Source organism: Erythrolamprus reginae, unplaced genomic scaffold (genome assembly GCF_031021105.1).
Source record: "Erythrolamprus reginae isolate rEryReg1 unplaced genomic scaffold, rEryReg1.hap1 H_4, whole genome shotgun sequence".
Classification (NCBI taxonomy): Eukaryota; Metazoa; Chordata; class Lepidosauria; order Squamata; family Dipsadidae; genus Erythrolamprus; species Erythrolamprus reginae.
The window spans coordinates 873,491-894,077 of record NW_027248495.1 but is presented as its reverse complement, the minus strand read 5'-3'; the positions used below and the strand labels follow the sequence as shown (position 1 = coordinate 894,077).

Genomic DNA, 20,587 nt, shown 5'->3' with positions numbered 1-20,587 from the left:
AGACTTCAGAGGATAATCAGAACTGCAGAAAAAAACAATTGCTGCCAACCTGCCTTCCATTGAGGACCTGTATACTGCACGAGTCAAAAAGAGGGCGGGGAAAATATTTACTGATCCCTCGCATTCTGGACATAAACTGTTTCAACTCCTACCCTCAAAACGTTGCTACAGAGCACTGCACACCAAGACAACTAGACACAAGAACAGTTTTTTCCCGAATGCCATCACTCTACTAAACAAATAATTCCCTCAACACTGTCAAACTTTTTACTAAATCTGCACTTCTATTCTACTAGTTTTTCTCATCATTCCTATCATCCTTTTCCTCCCACTTAGGACTGTATGACTGTAACTTGTTACTTGTATCCTAAGATTTTTATTAATATTGTTTCTTCATTGCTTCTTTGACCCCTATGACAATCATTAAGTGTTCTATCACATGTTCTACCATATTCTATTCTATTTTATTCCATTCCATTCTATTTTTGCAAAATGTGGGGGGGGGGGCATGCAGAGGGTTTGGAAAGCCTGGAGAGTTCTCCTAGGGGCTGAGGGATAGCAAAACGCCCCATATTTTGCAAAAATGGCCCAGCCTCCAGGAACACTATGCAGGCCTCCCAAACCACCTACACACCCCATTTTTGTGGAAAAAATGGGCCCTTATTGGGCTTCTGAAGCCCTAATTTTTGGGAGGCCAAAAATGACTGTATTCAGTGTATAAGATGCACCAACATTTCCACCCCCTTCTAGGGCAGTAAAATGTGCATCTTATACTCCAAAAATACAAGTAAGTGATATAGCTTACATATCCAGTGGCCAGAGAAGAAACTCTGCAAAGATGGTTTTTTAAGGTGTTGCTGAATTTAAACAGAAGTAGTGTTGGGCGAACCCATTGAAGGTCGGGTTCAGCGGGTTTGGATGAACTTGACATTGGAGTTCGGGTAGGTTCTCCGAACCCGAACCTGAACCCCAACAATTCTGGCCTGGCGGGAGGTGAAGCGCTGGGAGGGGGAGACAGCGATGGGCTACGAGCTGGACCACTAAATTGTGCTCGCTACCGCGGCTCGTAAGTTCTTGCGGCAGAACCTGCCTCCTGAGCCCTCTTGCCCAGCGGGCGGTGAAGCCCTGGGGGAGGGGGTGTCAGGCTCCATCAAATGGGCAATGGCTGGGAGCCATCGAAATGAGAGAGAACTAGGGGCAGGGATTTTCGGCAGCTTCCAGCCATCGCCTGTTTGATGGAGCCTGACACCCGCCATCCAGCGCTTCGCTGAAAACTGCAAAAAGCAGGTAAGTAATCCCCCCTCATGGCTGAACTTCTTCCCCCCATGCCCATCCTGCCACTCACACCCCAGCTTCGCTTCCCCGTCCGGTGCCTGTCCTGCCGCTCGTGCCCCAGCTTTGCTTCCCTGCCCAGCACCTGTCCTGCCACTCCCACCCTGGGTTCGTTTCCCACCTGGCACCCATCCTGTTGCTCATGCTCCAGCTTCGCTTCCCCACCTGGTGCCTGTCCTGCCACTTGCGCCTTGGCTTCACTTTCCCTGCCACTTGCAGCCCGCCTTCGCTTCCCTTCCCGGTGCCCAACCTGCCGCTCGTGCCCCGGCTCCACTGCCCTGCCTGCGGCAGAATAGGTGCAGGGAGGGGAAGCGAAGCCAGGGCACAAGCAGCAGAACGGGTGCCAGTCGGGGAAGCGAAGTCGGGGTGCGGGCGGCAGGATGGGCATGGGGAGGGGGAGTGAAGCAAGGCTGCAAGCAGCAGGATGGGCATGGGGAGGGGAAGCCAGGTTGCAAGCAGCTCGGCTTCCCCTTCCTGCGGCCACCATGCTGTTCGCAGCCCAGCTTCCCCTCCCCACACCCATCTTGTTGCTCACAGCCTGGCTTCCCCACCCTGTGCTTCCCCTGCCATGAGCCTTACCTTTCTATCCGGTGCTTGATTCTGGCACAGGGAGGAAGATGTCATGCGGCGTGGTGAAAAGGCAGTGCGACTCCAAGCTCCAGCTGCGTGGATTGTTCTGTCCTCTCCATGCTGCAGGCATCTGCACAGGAGAGCAGAAAGCATGCCACACGACCGGAGCTCGGGCAGGTTGCTGTTGGTTGTGACCCCAGCTGCCGCTCTAGGCGCTGCAGTGAAATTCAGCATGCAGACATCATAGCAACAGCGAGATTTGGGCAAAAATTGCCATTTTTTTGCTTCCATGCATGCGTAGAAGAAAAAAAGACAATTTTTACTGGAATCGTGCCAGAACGGCATTCCTGGCATACTGGTTTGTAGCCCACCGCTGATGCTAAGTGTCTAGAGTAAGCATCAAGGTATAGATTTTATTTTGAGGTTGCATTTATCAATATGTGGTTCGATGAGTTGAGTGCATTCAGAAAATAGGACAACTCCATGTGTTGTATGAATGTAACCAATATGAGTCAACAACTACAAATGACAGTTGCATAACTGTCTGGAATACAGAATAATGGAACTTTTTTGCATTCTCATTCCTTCTTCTCTCTCCCCCCCCCCCCCCCGAAATAATGATGAGGTACAGCAAGAATCCTTCTGACTTGCCTCTTTGCCCCATCAAATGCTTACCGATGACACAAAAGGGTTTGCGGGCAAACCGGAAGCGGCCTTGCCATCCTCGATAGCGACAGCAGCAGCCAGCCGACCAGACACGGACAATGTATTCCACTCCAAAAACAACAATCATGACAAATTCCTACAAGGAGAAAAGAAAAGCAGAAAAAGTCAATGAGAGATACTTTTTTTTTTTTACATGGAGGGTGAGCAGAAAGAGTGGTCACAAAAGCCCAATTGACTTGAATAAAACAAGAAATGTTTACCCCGAACCGCATGATGTACGCCAGTGTTTTTCAACCTTAGCAACTTTCAGATGTGTGAACTTCAACTCCCAGAATTATCCAGCCAGCATACAAATGGAACTCTAAGGCTTATTGCAAAGAAGACCCTGATGAACTACTTGTACACTTTTTCAGGAAAACTCCATGGAATCACCAAGAATTCAGCTGGACTTGAGGAAATCTTTCTATGATGTTTACTTTGTTTTAGAATCTAATTGTTTGCCATCCAATTAACTGGGATTAGAACTCCCAATCATTACAACCATTGCTGAAACCCTCAGCATTAATGAGTGGATGAGCTATTGTATGTGGGAATGGATGGAGAAAGCCACAATTGGGGGAATTGTTAAATAAAATGCTACCTAGCCCTCAGAAGAAACATGGATGTCCCCTCTAAGAATCTCAGGAGGGATTCTCTCTAGTTTCTTGGCCTGTAAAGTCAAAGAGGGAGAATTGTCCTTTCAGACCAGCAAGATTCTGTTAAAGCAACCTTATGTTGAAGTAGAATTATTTTATCTGGACATGGTTGCTGTTTGGACTAAGACTGTTACATGAATTCTGGTTAAGCAAATATAGTTCCATTCCATTCAGTAACTGTTTTCCCCTAATAGAGAGCTCATGTGAACAGGCCTTGTTTCAAAGTCATGGGCAATTGGAGGAATTAATTCTTTAAAATTGTGTATTGCCACGTTAAGTTGTTTAAACCATCTGAATTACTGCAAGAAAAATCTGGAATGCCTAAAATTGCCAAATGGCAGGATATTCAATGAAAACATCTTTTGAGTTCACCAATTGGTTCAAATGCATTAGCACCATTTAAACTCCTGGATGGGGTTGTTTCTAAATCGTCCAGAATCATTTCTAAGCAATTATGTAAATTAAATGAGATGGGATAGGATAGGATAGGATAGAAGAGACCAGACAGACAGACGGACAGATGGATGGACGGACGGATGGATGATAGACATACAGATTCCAAACTGGCAATATATTTTAATTAAAAAATTAAATAAAATAGTGCTAAGAATAAAGAACAAGAGGGAGAGACCGGCGTGGTGAGCGTCGTGGCGAAATGGCATCTCTTGCACTCCTGTGAGGGGATGCCGAATCCCCACTGTTCAGGGGCACTGATTCCTGTCGGATCGGCCTGGAACTTCCCTGGAGGGTGGTGGCGAAAAGGGGGTCTTGGTCCCCCCACACACTAGAAAAATAGGTTTTAAAACATTGTAAGTCCTCTGGAAAGAGAAAATATAAGTTTTTGTGCTGGAGGTTGAGAAGAAAGTTTGGAAGAAAGGGTGAATCACTATGCTGGAGGGATAGTGTCAAAGGTCCATGTCAAAAATCCTTGACACGGATATTTTTTAAAAAAAATTGTTTTGGAAGCTGAGCTAAAGCAGAAGTGGAAGTGGCCATACTATTAGGGGACTGCTTAATTAGCATTAATTGAACTTAAAAATTAACTAAAACCCAAGAATTTTATAATTTGCTTTGTTTTTGGAAGTTGGGAGTAAAATTTGGACTTTTTGAGGTCCAAATTTTAGGCTATTATCATTTAAATGTAAAAGTTTTTACAGAAGCCAAAGAATTGAAAGTAATTGCAAGATCGTATACTGGGGAAATCTGCTGGTGAAGTTGAGGTGATATTTGGTTGGATTTGTAATTCCCTGAATATCACCTTGATGCAATGGAACTGGGCAGATTGTTTTTACAATAAATGATAAAGAAGAGCTGAGAACTCAAAAATAAAGAAAACATTTTGGATTTGAACTTTAGCTAAACTCAAAAGGGGGAGAAGAAAAAGAAAAAAAAGATAGATTGATTGATTCATTTGAAGAAATTTGGCTTCTGGATGATATAAAGATTAATTGGACATATGGACAAAGCTTTTTGATATATTAACTGGATGAGATGGAAGACATAAGAGACTTATTTAAGGATGTACTTAAAGATATTAAAGAATGGAAAGAAGAAAACATAAACAACAACACAGTTTCTTTTACTCAAAGCTTTAATCAGGATTACACAGAGTCTATGGAGAGGGGCGGCATACAAATCTAATAAATATATAAATACATAAATAAGATTGCTGAACAGCTGGAACTGACTGATCAACAGGGAAACAAGGATGGAAACATAAAAGTGTCATTAGATGGGCACCTTCAAAAGGGACAGATTAAAGGATATAATATTGATAAAATAGATTATTTCATATTTAATGAGTTGAAAGAGGAGGGCAAGGGTTGCAAAAAGACAAATGAATCAGAAAATGCTTTGAAGAAGGGGTTGAGGGTCACATCCTTGATGATGATTATAAAAAAATAAGCACTAATAAAATTGAGAGTAGATGTGATCCAACACCCTGGAATAAGCAGAGTAAGAAAGGAACTAGAACAGAAATAAAAAAGTTTGGAAAAATTCTATACATGAGTAGAAAGAGAGGAAAGAAGAAAACAGTGGGTTATAAAAAGATAAAAGATTCCTTGGAGATTGGCAAAGATGGCACCGTGATAGATTATTAAATATGTATTGATTATGGAATGATGTAATTAGATTCATTTAGGTGTTGTTTTAAGATATGCATGACTTTATGAAATTTTATTAAAATATAGAAATAGATAGACTATTCAGATTATTGAAATTGCAAAAGATTAATGAAAGTTAACGATAATGAAATGATAGGTTTTTGAATACTAACAGATTATTATATTGAATTAAATAATAGAAAATCAAATATGGAAAGGTATTATTATTATTATAATTATTATTATTATTATTATTATTATTATTTAGATTTGTATGCCGCTCCTCTCCGAAGACTAGGAGCGGCTCACAACAATAAAGCACAGTACAAATCCAAATATTTAAAAAAAATTAAAACCCTTAATATAAAAACAATCATACATCCCAGATACCATGCATAAAACAGAACGGCCCAGGGGAATCAATTTCCCCATGCCTGAGAGCAGAGGTGGGTTTTAAGAAGTTTGCGAAAGGCAAGGAGGGTGGGGGCAGTCCTGATCTCCGGGGGGAGTTGATTCCAGAGGGTAGGGGCCACCACAGAGAAGGCTCTTCCCCTGGGTCCACCAGATGACATTGTTTCATCAACGGGACCCGAAGAAGGCCAACTCTGTGAGACCTAATTGATTGCTGGGATTCGTGCAGCAGAAGGCGGTCCCGGAGATATTCTGGTCCGATGCCATAAAGGGATCATAGCCAACACTTTGAATTGTTACCAGAAACTGATCGGCAACCAATTCAGACTGAGAAGTGTTGGTGTGACATGGGCATATCTGCGAAAGCCCATGATTTCTCTCGCAGTTGCATTCTGCATGATTTGAAGTTTCTGAAAACTCTTCAAAGGTAACCCCATGTAGAGAGCATTACAGTAGTCAAATCTCGAGGTGATGAGGGCATGAGTGACTGTGAGCAGTGACTCCCAGTCCAGATTGGGCCGCAACTGGTGCACCAGGCGAACCTGGGTAAACACCCCCCTTGCCAAAGCCAAAGTATGGTTTTCTAATGTTAACTGTGGATCGAGGAGGATGCCCAAGTTGCGGACCCTCTCTGAGGGGATCAGTAATTTCCCCCCCAGGGTAATGGACAGATAGATAGAACTGTCCTTGGGAGGCAAAACCCACAGCCAGGGTTGAGTTTGAGTCTGTTGACACCCATCCAGACCTCAACAGCCTCCAGACACCGGCACATCACTTCCACTGCTTCGTTGACTGGACATGGGGTGGAGATGTAAAGCTGGGTATCATCAGCGTACTGATGATACCTCGCCCCGTGCCCCTGGATGATCTTGCCCAGTGGTTTCATGTAGATATTGAATAGCAGGGGGGAAGGGAACGACCCCTGAGGCACCCCACAAGGGAGAGACCTAGAGGTCGACCTCTGACCCCCCCCCAGTAACACCGACTGCAACCAGAGAGGTAGAACCACTGAAGCACAGTGCCTCCCACTCCCAACCCCTCCAGCCAGCGCAGAAGGATACCGTGGTCGATGGTATCGAAAGTTGCTGAGAGCTCAAGGAGCACCAGGACAGAGGATAAACCCCTGTCCCAACCTGCCAGAGATCATCCATCAACGCGACCAAAGCAGTTTCTGTGCTGTAGCCGGGCCTGAAACCCCACTGTTGAGGGCCTAGATAATCAGCTTCTTCCACTGACTGCTGGAGCTGGAACGCCACCGTCTTCTCGACAACCTTCCCCATAAAGGGAAGGTTGGAGACTGGACGATAGTTGTTGAGAATGGCTGGGTCCAGGGAAGGCTTCTTGAGAAGGGGGCGCACAAGTGCCTCCTTGTAGAAAGCCAGGAAGGACCCCCTCCCCAAAGAAGCATTGACAATCTCTTGGACCCAGCTCCATGTCACCTCCCTGCTGGCCGAAACCAGCCAGGAGGAACATGGATCCAGCAAACAGGTGGCAGAACTCACAGCTCCAATGGCTTTGTTCACTTCATCAGGTGTCACAAGATCAAACTCTTCCCAGACAGATGGACAAGGGCAGGCCCCAGTCACTTCAACTGACTCATTGTCAGTCGACTCTGTTATCCAATCGGAGTCGAGATCCGCCCGGATCCAAGCGGCTTTATCAGCAAAAAATGTGTTAAAATCCTCAGCACTGCTCTGCAAGGGCTCCCCAACTCCCCCCTGGTTAAGAAGGGGGTGGGTCACCTAAACAGAGCAGTCGAGCGAGATTCCACTGATGCAATCAAGGCAGCATGATATGCGCATCTTGCCACCTTGAGCGCCACTTTGTATATCTTAATGTGAGCTCTTATTATTTACATATTGAAATTTTGATTAATTTTTATAATAATTTCACATGATTATAATATTTAGCAATTGAGGATTTAAAATAATGGATTGATTAATATCTATGTTTTTCTTTATATGCTCTTTGTTTTGTTAATTTTTTTAGTTTTAATAGTAATAGAGTTTGGCTTTTTTTCTTCTTTCTTAATATTATAGTCTATTTTTTTTCCCTTTATAGATAAGTCTTTCTATTTTGTAAGGGTTTTGGAGAATGTTTAAGAAGGAGGAGTAGGTTTGATGGCATACCTGAATTTCCAAGAGGATAATGATATTAATTTAATAAGGTTAAAAGAAAATCAATGTTGAATTCAATTGGAAGAAAATTAGATATCTAGATGACAAAATTAGAGGTCAAGGTTGGGAGGATTGATGAATACTGGAAGTAATTAATTTGGAATTAATAATTTTGGGGGGCAATTACAGTAGAGTCTTGATTATCTGACATAAACAAGCGGGCTGATAGTTGGATAGCCGAAAATGTTGGATAATTCGGAAGGTCTAAGAAAAGCCTTAAAATCACTATGAATTGCAAATGTATTGAAGTTTTATTGCAGTAATGTTACAGTAACAACTTTGTAATGTATAAACAGTTCAGTCCTCTCAAAATTTGAAGAAATCAGTGATCCTTTTCTGCTTTTCCGATGATTGTCGCTTCTTCACAGCCAAGTCTTGCCATCTTTGCAGCCTGATAATGTCGACCCCTGTAGCTTCTTCTTGTTGCTCAATGTACTTCATTGCAATTTCTAGAGCCCTAACCCCATTGCCATGTGAGATTGTGAGAGGTTCAACAGGTGATGTTTGCTCATCAATTTCTATTTCGTCACCATTGCTATTGACAAGAACAACAATTTCTTCATCAGTAATTTTATACTGATCATCTTCATTCATCCAGCTGTCAATCTCTTGCGAAGACGATCCTCACACCCAGGGATACGGTGTACTAAGGGTAGAATGCTTTCTTCATCGTCATCTGTGCTTTCCATAATTTCATCTTCTTTTTCATTTTCGCATAACAACTTATTCCATGATTTGACAATATTTGGAATCCTAACATCACTCCAAGCTTTTGCAATCCAATAAGCAACATCCTTTACAAAGATGCATTTCAATCTTTCAATCATATCTTACTCTTCTTCAATTTCTTCTATGAGTGTCGACAGTAGTTTCTTGCAATAGTTCTTTTTTAGAGTTTCCAGAATGCCCTGATCCATCGTTTGGCATATGGTGGTGACATCAGGATGTGTTGGGGCATTGTCTTTCAAAAAAGCAAGAAAAGCAAGAAAACTGCTTTTCTGGAGAGGTCGTTGTCTTTTAAAAATTTCTTTAAAAACCAGTCTTTGAAATTTTCTCTGGTCATCCATGCACTTTTCTGATTGTAGTAGTACTTCACAGGAAGAGCGTTCTTTGAAATTGTTTTAAAGGCTCTTGGATTTTTTGACTTCCCAATCACTGCAAGGTTCATTTTTAGGGTTGCAGAAGCATTGCTGCATGCTAAAATTGTCAGCCTTTCTTTACTATGCTTATAGCCTGGGGCTGCTGCTTCAGTTCTGGCTGCAAGACTCTTACTGGGTAACAGTTTATAACTGAGGCCGGACTCATCACAATTAAATATCTGATCATCTGTTAGAAATTTTTTCTTGAATGCTTCCATTTCTTGAAAATCTGAAGACAGTTTCTCTCCACAAACACATAACTGATGGATTCCATAACGTTTCTTCCACCTGTCAAGCCAACCAACACTGGCTGTAAAATCTAGGTCCCCTTCATCAAATTCCATTCAAAAATGCCTTTTGCTATAAAATGGGTTCTGAAATAGGCACATCTTTGTCTCTGAACTGCAGAAACCAGACAAACAAAGCTTCACTGACCTTTTAATAGGCACACTTTCTTAATGGTTTTCTCTCTTTCACTGCAACCTCAGTAACTCTGGAGGAACACCATTTTTCTATCTCTAATCAGTTCCTTCTCCAGTCTCCTACAGTTAACCTTCAAATGCCATAGTCATCTGCTACCTTCTGTAACATTTCTCCCTTGTCCAGTCTCTTGATCGCCTCAAGTTTTTGCTCCATTGGTATAACAACTTTCTTCCTTTTCATTGCAATGTTTGAGGGCGTGTTTGGGGGTCTGGCTCTGCACGTCACCTTCCCCATCACAGCTGCCATGTTTGGAGGTGTATTTGGAGGCTTGGCTCTGCACGTTCTTTCCCCATTGCCTTCCCTGTCACCTCTGCATGTCTCCTTCCCCGTCACAGGGAAACCACGCCCACAAGCATCCATGATGTCGGATAACCCAGAGTGTCAGATTACCGAAGGACGGATAACCGAAACACTATTGTATATTTGTTTTACTAATTTGATACTGTTTTCATTGTAATATGAAGGTATTTTGAAATGTATTTAAAAGGTTCGTATGGAAGAAAAAAAAATTACTCCCCCCCAAAAAGAATAAAGAACAGGAATAAAGAACAGGACTGTTCCATAAACCAGTGGCAAATATTCCTATAGAATATTTAGAATGTTTTTCACCATATGGTGAGACTAATTCAAACCAAAGAAAGATCCCCCCCCCCCCCCACATTACCTCTATGAGAGCTTTTTAAAGACCTGGTTATCAACCTGTTAGCCCTTTTAAATAATCCAGGCAGGAATCACCACAAGAAACCCTAGCCCTATCTTTATTGAAGAGCTGTAATAACAGAATGAAAGTATTTCTCTCATTCTTTCTTTTTACTCTCTGGAAAAACAGAGAGAAGCCCTTCTGAAATGTTTGCCATGCTCTCCCCTCTTTTGTGGATGATATATATTTTACATGTCAGTTTTCCAATCTGTGCCTCTTTCTTCCATCTGCCAAGGTCATTGTCACATGCTATTGCACAGCCTCCTGAAAAGTGCAAATGGCTGACAGACTTACTCATATGACTCGGTCTGTCTTAACATTGCCCTGTTTCAATTCAAAATCCATCAATGAGTTCAGCTGCTCAAAAAAGATCAATACCTTTAAAGATCTAAATGTGCTTTTGAATTACTAAGGTAAGACTTATGGATGTATTACTATATGAAGACTTGAGCATTAATTGAACAGTGGGGGCAGGAGTGGGACTTACTCTTCAATGCCATAATGACAGTCTGAGTCCAAATTTAATATCCAAGATGGTTAATACAGGGTTGCTTTTTTGTTTACAAAGTGACTCTTACTGATGTAATGCAAAGACAAATCAATATTGTGCAGTGTGCTCAAGATTTAAGCATGCCTTTAAAAAGTTAGGCTGAATAATTCCCCATGCATAACAACTTTTGCTGGTTCTCTTTTAACTTTTCTCCCTCATCCCTCCACATCTGACTGCCATTCTCATCTTTCTTTCCTTTTTGAAAACATTTTTCTGTATTTTAAAGGTAGCAAGTAAACTAAAAAGATAAAGGGGAAAATATATTCTACCTTTGAATATCAAAGCCTGGGGGAAATAGCCACAAGGAAAAGAACCGTTGTACCTACCTGAACGGTCTTCTCAGTGCACTGGAAGGAGAGTCCAACATGGGTATTACTCCAATCCTATTGGTAGAGACTGAGTTAAAATTTACATATTAATTGAGCACCGCCCCCTCTGCTCTCCCCATGAGCCAGTTTTAAAAACGAAACCATAGAAGAGGATAACCAAATTTTATTGTCAACAACTAATAACTGACATAACTGCCCACTCCGGCGTCCCTGCACCCATAATCATACCGGGTGGGTTTGGACTCTCCTTCCAGTGCACTGAGAAGACCGTTCAGGTAGGTACAACAGTTCTTCTCCATTGCATCTGGAAGGAGAGTCCAACATGGGATATACCAGAGATTTACGGCCCATGGGAGGGAGAAGGTCTTGTCAGGGATGTTGGAGAAACACAAACTCGTTGTAAAACACGTCTCCCAAAAGCTGCTTCAGCCGAAGCGAAGGAGTCCAACTTGTAATGCCATATGAAGGTTGAAGGAGCTGCCCACGTGGCAGCCCTGCAGATGTCATCTATGGACGCCTGTGTGGCCCAGACTGCTGAAGTGGCCGCACTCCTAGTAGAGTGAGCAGTCACTCCCGTTGGTACGGGCTGGTCTCGAGCCTTGTATGCCTCTGCGATACAGTCTCTGATCCAACGACTGACTGAAGCAGATGAAAGTCCAAGTCCCTTCTTCCCTTGAGAGAATGCGACGAACAGCCTCTCTGTTCTCCGAAACGATTCCGTCCGTCTAACGTAAATCTTGACCGCATGGCGGACATCTACCTTATGCCATCTTAATTCTGATAGATGGTTACCGTGGGTGCAAAAATCACGAAGATTCAGTTCTTGTTTCCTGTGAAATTCTGAGTTCACCTTCGGAATAAAGGAAGGGTCTAGTCTCAGTACCACCCTGTCTGGGTAGAAGATGCAGAGATCAGGCCGAACTGATAAGGCGGCCAGTTCTGACACCCTCCGTGCTGACGTGATCGCGACTAGAAAGGCTGTTTTGATGGACAGCAATCGAATTGGTATGGATCTCAAAGGTTCAAAAGGTGGCTTTGTCAAGGCCTTCAGAACTAACGTGAGATCCCACGATGGAAACCTCCTAACCGGCGGGGCATGTTGGTTCGATGCTCCCCGCAGAAAGTCTTTCACCAAGGGGTGATAAGCCAACGACCTTACGCCTTCCACTTGTATCATGGTGGAAAGGGCCGCCACCTGTCGTTTTAGCGTATTAGGCGCCAACCCACGCTCAAGTCCCGCTTGTAGAAATTCGAGGACGGAGATCACCGACGCTGTCCTAGGGTTTGCTTGTTGTTTTTCGCAAAAAACACAAAAGGCTGCCCACGTCGCTTGGTAAATGCGAGACGTGGAAGGGCGTCTCGCGGCCTGTATAGTATCAATGACCTTGTCAGGTATATTCAGTTGTCGTAGTCTGAGCCGCTCAAGTGCCAGACGGTAGTTGAAGCCACTGGGGATCTGGATGTTGTAGGTTCCCCTGGCTGAGAGCAATCATCTGATCTGGAATCCTCCATGGGGGTGACATCGACAGTGCCACCAAATCGGAGAACCACGGGCGATGAGGCCAGTGTGGAGCTACCAACAGTACCTCCGCTTTCTCCCGCAGGATCTTTTCCACTACCCTCTGTACCAGGTTCGTTGGTGGAAAGGCATACAGTAATCCCGGAGGCCAGGGTCTCAACAGGGCGTTGACCCTCTCCGCCCTTGGGTCCGGAAACCGTGTGTAGAACCTTGGTAACTGGGCATTCAGGGAGCTTGCAAACAGGTCTATTGATGGGGATCCAAATCTGGCGATCATCTGTTGGAAGATGCTCGGTTCCAGCCTCCATTCTGATGGGTCTAAAGTGGACCGACTTAGCCGATCTGCCTGCGTATTGCTGACTCCCGCAATGTGCTCTGCTGACAGGGACTGCAGATGACGTTCGGCCCAGTTGAAGAGATTGTTCGTCTCCTCCATGAGGCGCTGTGACCGCGTGCCCCCTTGATGATTCAAGTGGGCCCTGGTCGCGACATTGTCTTTGAGCACTAACATGTGCCTTCCCTGGACCAACGGTGTAAATGTCTGTAGAGCAAGGAAGATTGCTCTTAGCTCCAAGAAGTTTATGTTGATGGGCAATAGATCCTCTGCCCTCTACAGGCCTTGAGCCATCTGGGACCCAACGTGGGCCCCCCACCCTGTAAGACTGGTGTCTGTGGTCAGGATGATCTGGTTCTGTATTTTGAATGGAGATCCGATGGCTATTGTGGCCGATGTCCACCATCTCAGAGATTCCTTGACCTTTTGAGGTAAGTGTACTAGCCGGTCGGAGTGGCTCACCTTTGTCCTCTGAGCTGGAAGCAGGAACCATTGTAATGTCCTGATGTGGCATCTGGCCCAAGGGATGATGCCAATGGCCGACACTAAGGTGCCTAGTATCTTTGACAGTAGAGATAAGGGGACTGGTCCCCGTCGTGTGCTGGACACCAAGCGCCGTATGTTGTCCTGCCGTTCTGCCGACAGTGCCACCGTGCCCGTCTGAGTGTCTATGACCGCTCCAAGGTGCAGTAAACTGGTGGTGGGCACAAGCTGGCTTTTCTCCACACTGATGGTGAAGCCATGGCGTTGCAGTGTGTGGATGGTCTCGGTAAGATCTCTCCTGGCCGCTGCCGGGGACCTGGACAAAATGATGATATCATCCAGGTAGGCCATCAGCCTGATGGACCGCGCCTGTAGGCTGGCAGTTAGCACGTCGAGGAGCTTGGTGAAGGTCCGTGGGGCCGATGAAAGGCCGAATGGCATGGCCCTGTACTGGAAATGCCTTCCTTCCGTGCAGAAGCGGAGAAACCTGCGGTGTTCTGGATGAATGGGAACATGCAGGTATGCTTCCTTGAGATCGATGGATGTTAAAAAATCCAGTGTTCGGATAGAAGCCAAAATAGTCTGCAAGAAATGCATCCTGAACCTCCTGTATCTTATGAAGAGGTTCAATTGCTTCAGGTTTAGTATCAACCTGCAGCCCCCGGAGGCCTTGGGAACGATGAATATCATTGAATAGAATCCCTGGCCTTCCTCCTGTCGGGGGACCTGTTCTATGGCTTGGATGTCTAACAGGTGCGTGATTTCCTTGCGTAACTGCAGCTTCTTCTGAAAGTCCTTTATCTTTGGGCAGTTCACGAAGCGAGTGGGAGGTGACTGAACAAACTCCAACTTGAGTCCGTGTGTCACGGTAGCCACAGCCCATTTGTTGGAGAAGGTCGCTTGCCAGGCAGCGCTGAATCCCTGGAGCCTGCCTCCTAAGGGCTGGAAGGTGGCTGAGTCACTTCGAGTTACGTTTGAACCCTCGTTGGTTGTTGCCACGAAATGGCCTCCTGGACTGATGGTAGCCCCGTGGCCTGTCCTGAAAGGAGCCGCGATTGCTCCTGTAGGATTGTGGGTTGTATTGACCCTGGGAAAAGGATCGCTGGTTCTGGGTGGAGCTGGCCGAGGTGTCCCAACGAAAGGATTGACGTCTGGAGTATGGCGTGGATCTACGGTCCTGCCGTCGGTTGGACCTGGGGAGGACTTTTCTCTTATCCTTGTCCTCCACAAGGACTTTCTCTAACAGGTCTCCGAACAGGGTTGATCCTTGGAATGGACTGGATGCCAGCCACCATTTAGATTTAAGATCCGCCTGCCAGTTCTTCAACCACAGGAGGCGGCGAGAAGACAGTGTGGCTGCCATGCTCCTGGCGGAGAACTTGGCCGCGTGTAGGGTGGCGTCCGCGGAGAATTCCGTCGCCGCTCGCAGCTTACTCAGATCCTGGCGGAGACGCCCGTCCTCCGGGCCGAGGCGGGACTGCATCTCCTGGATCCACAACATCGATGCTCGGTTAATGAATGACGCTGCTGCCGCAGCTCTGAAACCCCAGCCTGACATCTGGTGAGTTTTGCGCAGTAATGTTTCTGTCCTCCTCTCTTCAGGTCTCAGGCTGTCGCCTGTCTCTGAAGGCACCAGGGCGCTTGACACGAGCGTCACGACAGGCTGATCGATTGGAGGAAATTCCAAGAGCTTCTCCACCTCCTCATCGAAGGTGTAGAACTTCCTCTCGAGGTTGGTAGGCCCTTGGGCTGCTGCAGGATACTGCCAGGGTCTTTTGATCCCTTTCACAAAAATGTCCGAGGCAGGAAAGTGGTCGGACTCGGGTTGAGGCTCCTGAAGAAGGGTGGCCGAAGTGTTGCCGGTCTCTGCGGCCTCTGTAGCCTTGGCTGAGCCGGGAAGGTTCATCACCTGCTTGGCCTTACATAATAAGGGTCTAAAAAGCGTTGGTTTAAACAAACCCACCGTGGGCGTTTGTTCTGGCGCTGTCTCATCCTCTGAGAAGCCATAATCTGGGTCACTGCCTTCCAACTGATCTGGCTCTTCCAACAAGGACCCCAAACCCGAGGGGGGCGGTGCCGACCATGATTCCTTTGTCTGTTGGGGATGCCTGCCATACTGTTGCGCTCCCATAGCCATGTTCTGCGAATACGCATTGGCTATAATGTCTTGTAAATCCGGGGGTAAATTCTGCCACGCCCCAGGCTGCGATTTCCATCCAGCTGCTGTGGGAGTAAAGGTGGCAGATGGTCCCTGGGAGCTCCTCCCCGAAGGCCCCGCTGACCCTGGTCTGGCCCAGGAAGTGCTGGGGGATGGCATGGCTTGAGGCATGGACAAAAACTGTCTATCTGGGGACCAGTCCCCTGTAGGGTGGACCCCCATAGGCCCAAAGGTGGCTGGGGGCGACATGGGGTCTGATCCCTGTCTCTGGGCTGGAGGTAGCCCTGCTGGAGATGATTGTAATGCAGCTTCCAGCTTTTTTTCGAGCGCTTTGATGCGCTTTTCAGCCTCTTTGATGGAAGAAGTGGAGGCAGGGGAATGGGAGGACTTGGCCTTCTCCTTCCCCTTTCCCTTGTCCTTGTCCTTTGGTGGCCTAGGGGATTCAGGCTTATCGTTGCCCTGACGGTCTTCCATAGTACTCAGAATGCCAAATTAGCCTTCAAAACCTCTTAGATTGTCCTCCGGTAGCTGTAGCCTCACTGCGTCAGGTAAAAATGGCGTCTGTGTCCCTGCTGGGCTCGCACCTGCGCATTGGGCTGCCTGGCCCCTTCGCGCTCTTTTGCCATCTGGGGGGGGGCTTTTTCACGCCTAATGACGTGATGCCCAATCGGCTCACCCAATATGGCGGTGCCCGTGCCTCCCGGCATCCGGGCTAGTCCCCGGAGTCCTCCGTCCTCTGGGGCTCTGGACCCTTCTCACTCCTCGCCTCCGCGTCTCCGGGAGAGGGACAGCTGTTTCCTCAGCTGCTCTGACGGCTGTGAGGCGCTTCCCTGCCGGCCAAGCCAGATTGCCTCCGAGCCTCCCAGTGGAGGGGCATTCCCCTCCACCTTCGGCTCGCAGCCCTGGTATGACCTCGGAGGTCAGGAACCCCAGGCTGGCTGCTCCTCTGCGGGGTGTTCCCTCGGGGGGAATACAAGACCCCTGAGGAGGATCGTTGGGGGTGCTGCCCGCGGAGGGCAGAGACCCCTGCCTTCTGTTCCACTTCGTTCCTTCATCTGAAAAACAAAGAAACAGATTAAACAGGTTATACATTTATTTCCCTATTTTATTCTATTTTAAACCAATTAAAGTTCCTTAGAACAAACTCAGTATGTCTCTACTCTTAGACTGAGTTTTTAAAACTGGCTCATGGGGAGAGCCGAGGGGGCGGTGCTCAATTAATATGTACATTTTAACTCAGTCTCTACCAATAGGATTGGAGTAATACCCATGTTGGACTCTCCTTCCAGATGCAATGGAGAATATTTGAATTTCACAACCCACTTGCCCATTTCCAAAGATGTTCAGCAAACTGAATTTCTGCTGACTTAGAAAAACTTGTGATGTGGAAAGGTCAGATAAAATCCTACTTCTGGTCTTATCAGGGAACTCTCTTCCTCTCTCGTCTTAGCTTTTATAGTTGTCACCGTGGTGTTAATGACCCAGCATTTTTACCAAACCTTATAGAGGCCACAATCATAGCTAAGAGTCCAAAAGGGCAGGATGGTGTAGGGAGGTGTTTGCTAAATATAAAAGTGCTCATTGCAACTCATTGATCTTCCCCACACAAAGGCTGAACCTCAGCAAAGACATCTTTGGAGCAAAGGGTGGCATTTCGTGCTGGCACTGCTGCAAATTCACTTTTGAACAGACATTTTGGGGACACATCACGAGAAAACTTGGTATGCAAAGACCTCCATGAAGGCAACATTCAGCTCACATTAGAAAAACATCTCTCAGCTGTGGCGAGGAGGGCGTTTGCCCAGGTTCGCCTGGTGCACCAGTTGCGGCCCTATCTGGACTGGGACTCACTGCTCACAGTCACTCATGCCCTCATCACCTCGAGGTTCGACTACTGTAATGCTCTCTACATGGGGCTACCCTTGAAAAGTGTTCGGAAACTTCAGATCGTGCAGAATGCAGCTGCGAGAGCAGTCATGGGCTTACCTAGGTATGCCCATGTTTCTCCATCACTCCGCAGCCTGCATTGGCTGCCGATCAATTTCCGGTCACAATTCAAAGTGTTGGTTATGACCTTTAAAGCCCTTCATGGCACTGGACCAGAATATCTCCGAGACCGCCTACTGTCGCACGAATCCCAGCGACCGATTAGGTCCCACAGAGTGGGCCTTCTCCGGGTCCCGTCAACTAAACAATGTCGGTTGGCGGGCCCCAGGGGAAGAGCCTTCTCTGTGGCGGCACCGGCCCTTTGGAACCAACTCCCCCCGGAGATTAGAATTGCCCCTACTCTTCCTGCCTTCCGTAAACTCCTTAAAACCCACCTTTGTCGTCAGGCATGGGGGAATTGAAACATCTCCCCCTGGGCATGTTTAATTTATATATGGTATGCGTGTGTGTATGTCTGTTAGTATATGGGGCCTTTTAAATCTTTAAACATTTTAAAAACTGTTGGATTATTTATGATTTGTTGTTACATGTTGTGAGCCGCCCCGAGTCTTCGGAGAGGGGCGGCATACAAATCGAATAAATAATAATAATAATAATAATAATAATAATAATAATAATAATAATAAAATAATAATAATAATAAACATTCCCTGGGGAATAATTTCCTCTCCTGACAGGGCTTTTTCAAAAGCTGCCTGGGGCTAATGCCAACTGTGACTTGACCCTCTCTTGAATCCCCTGGAAGTTGTGAGTGCTCACTCAGGTAAACTGCTGAAGGTAAATGGGAGGCTACAAAGGATGTAAATGGGAGGCCAAAAAGTAGACTACTAAGATGTACAAAGATTCAGGTTTGATGCACGGGTGGGCTTCAAAAATTTTAGCAAGGGGTTCTCTGCCTGGTTGCTGGGTAGGCCTGGCCATGGTGAGCATGGACTAGTTGGCTTCCTGTACCACAGCAGGTAGGGGGCGCTTTTGCCCTCTATGGGCTCCAGAGGTTTTCCCTGAATCTCCAAGAGGGGGAAAATGGCCTCCTCGGGCTCCGGAACCCAAGTTATTAATTTAATTTATTATTTATTAATTTAATTTATATGCCACCTGAAAAGTCTGAGGCAGTCGGTTCCAAAGAAACTCTTTATTAGGTTCAGCTCTTTCGGAAAGTGACTTCAGCAGGGAACACGACTGGCTTTAACACAGAGCCAGACGCTCCTTATATACTTTTCAACTTCCCGCCGAAACCCAACTGTCAATGTCTCGACCAATCAAAACGTTCAACATACATTTAACTTATTTACATTGCTTCAATGCAGTTATATTGTGAATACCAATAATCATAATACCCAGGGGAGCCATCCATTGTAAGCCCAAGAGGGAGTGTCTGGCTCCAGACACCACAATCATAGGTAGCATACATTTCACATTTTTAAAAGCTACAGGTACATTAATCTTTCCCATAACAGGAATAACTCCCCCCCTGAAAATCCCTAATCACAAGAGCAGTTGGTTCTAATTTAGCCTGTGTAAGAGCAGGCATGTATAACTTAAGTTTTTCCCAAGGCATTATGGTAAATCTAGACCCAGTGTCTAGTTCCATCTGGCAAGGTCTTTCATTAAGAAACAGTGAAATTACAATTTTGTTCGAGTCCTTGGTTACAGTGCTATTAACCGAATGAGCAAGGTTACCTCGTACGTAGTCTCGGTTGGTGTTGGCGTTGTTTCTGCGGGCAGGAAAATGAGGAGTGCGGCTGTCGCGCATCTGGCCAGGCTGACCTTGAGGGCGAGGAGGTCGCTGGGCGGAGAAGGAGTCCTCGGGCAGGGGGGCTCTGCAGGCCTCTGCAATGTGTTTTCGGCGGTCGCATCGGCGGCAGATTGAATCTCGAAAAGGGCACTTCAGGCGCAGATGGTTCCCTCAACAGCCGGGGCAGGGGAAGATGGGTCGCGGTTGTCTTTGTTGTCTTGAGGGATCAGCTTTTAGTAGGAAGCAGGTTTCGTCGGCATTGGCTGGTAGACCTTGCTCCTCTGATGAATCGGACTGGGTAGGCTGGTTTTCGATCTTTGAGACGACTTCCCGCTTATCATTTTGTTTCAGCTCTTTAGCGACAGCTTCAGAGATCTCAGCAGTTTGAGCCGTCTTAATCACCGTTTGTAGTGATGGCTCATCTTCTGTGAGGAGTTTGTTTCGTATGGCTGCATTCTTCATGCCGAATATTAAGGCATCGATGAGCTGGGCTTCAGGGTTGTCAAACTTGCATTTAGACATGACGGTGCGAAGACGGGTTGCGTATTGATTGATGGATTCGCTGTCGTGTTGACTCATCCGTGAGAACTGGTGCCGGTATACGATGGCCGGTTTGGTGGGCTTGAAATGGGAGGTGAGCTTGGACTTCAAGGTGTCCCATGTCACGGAGTTCGCCGGTAATGGGTCTGTCAGTGTCTGGGCTAGGTTGTAGATTTCGGAGCCACAATAATTGAGGAAGATGGCTCTCTTTCTGTCGCTGTCAGCATCCTTCATTCCTGCAGCTTCCAGGAAGATCTCAAATTTTGCTATGTAGCTGTCCCAGGTGGACTTTTCTGGGTTGAAGAAATCAGGAGCCCGTCCGACAGGCAGGTTGTCCATTGTGGAAGATCGTAGGTTCGACTGTCCGACGTCGCCAGTGAAAAGTCTGAGGCAGTCGGTTCCAAAGAAACTCTTTATTAGGTTCAGCTCTTTCGGAAAGTGACTTCAGCAGGGAACACGACTGGCTTTAACACAGAGCCAGACGCTCCTTATATACTTTTCAACTTCCCGCCGAAACCCAATTGTCAATATCTCGACCAATCAAAACGTTCAACATACATTTAACTTATTTACATTGCTTCAATGCATATTTAACACCACCCAACTCCTGGAGGATGCTGGGCAATTCACAAAAAAATACCCATCTAAAAGAGCAATTTAAAAAGATAATTTAAATCTCATTACATATCCTTTGTGGCTGGATCTAAATGATGT

General features: G+C 46.2%; 1 protein-coding gene across 1 annotated transcript in view; it reads right to left on the bottom strand.

Annotated features, from left to right (window-relative positions):
• The window catches only part of LOC139155655 (potassium voltage-gated channel subfamily KQT member 4-like), a 381,076-nt gene that overhangs the window by 152,482 nt on the left and 208,007 nt on the right, over positions 1-20,587 (bottom strand). Inside the window, exon 3 of the mRNA XM_070730879.1 lies at positions 2,578-2,704. Within this exon, the coding sequence (XP_070586980.1) occupies positions 2,578-2,704 (127 nt within the window). The remainder of the gene's footprint in view (positions 1-2,577; positions 2,705-20,587) is intronic.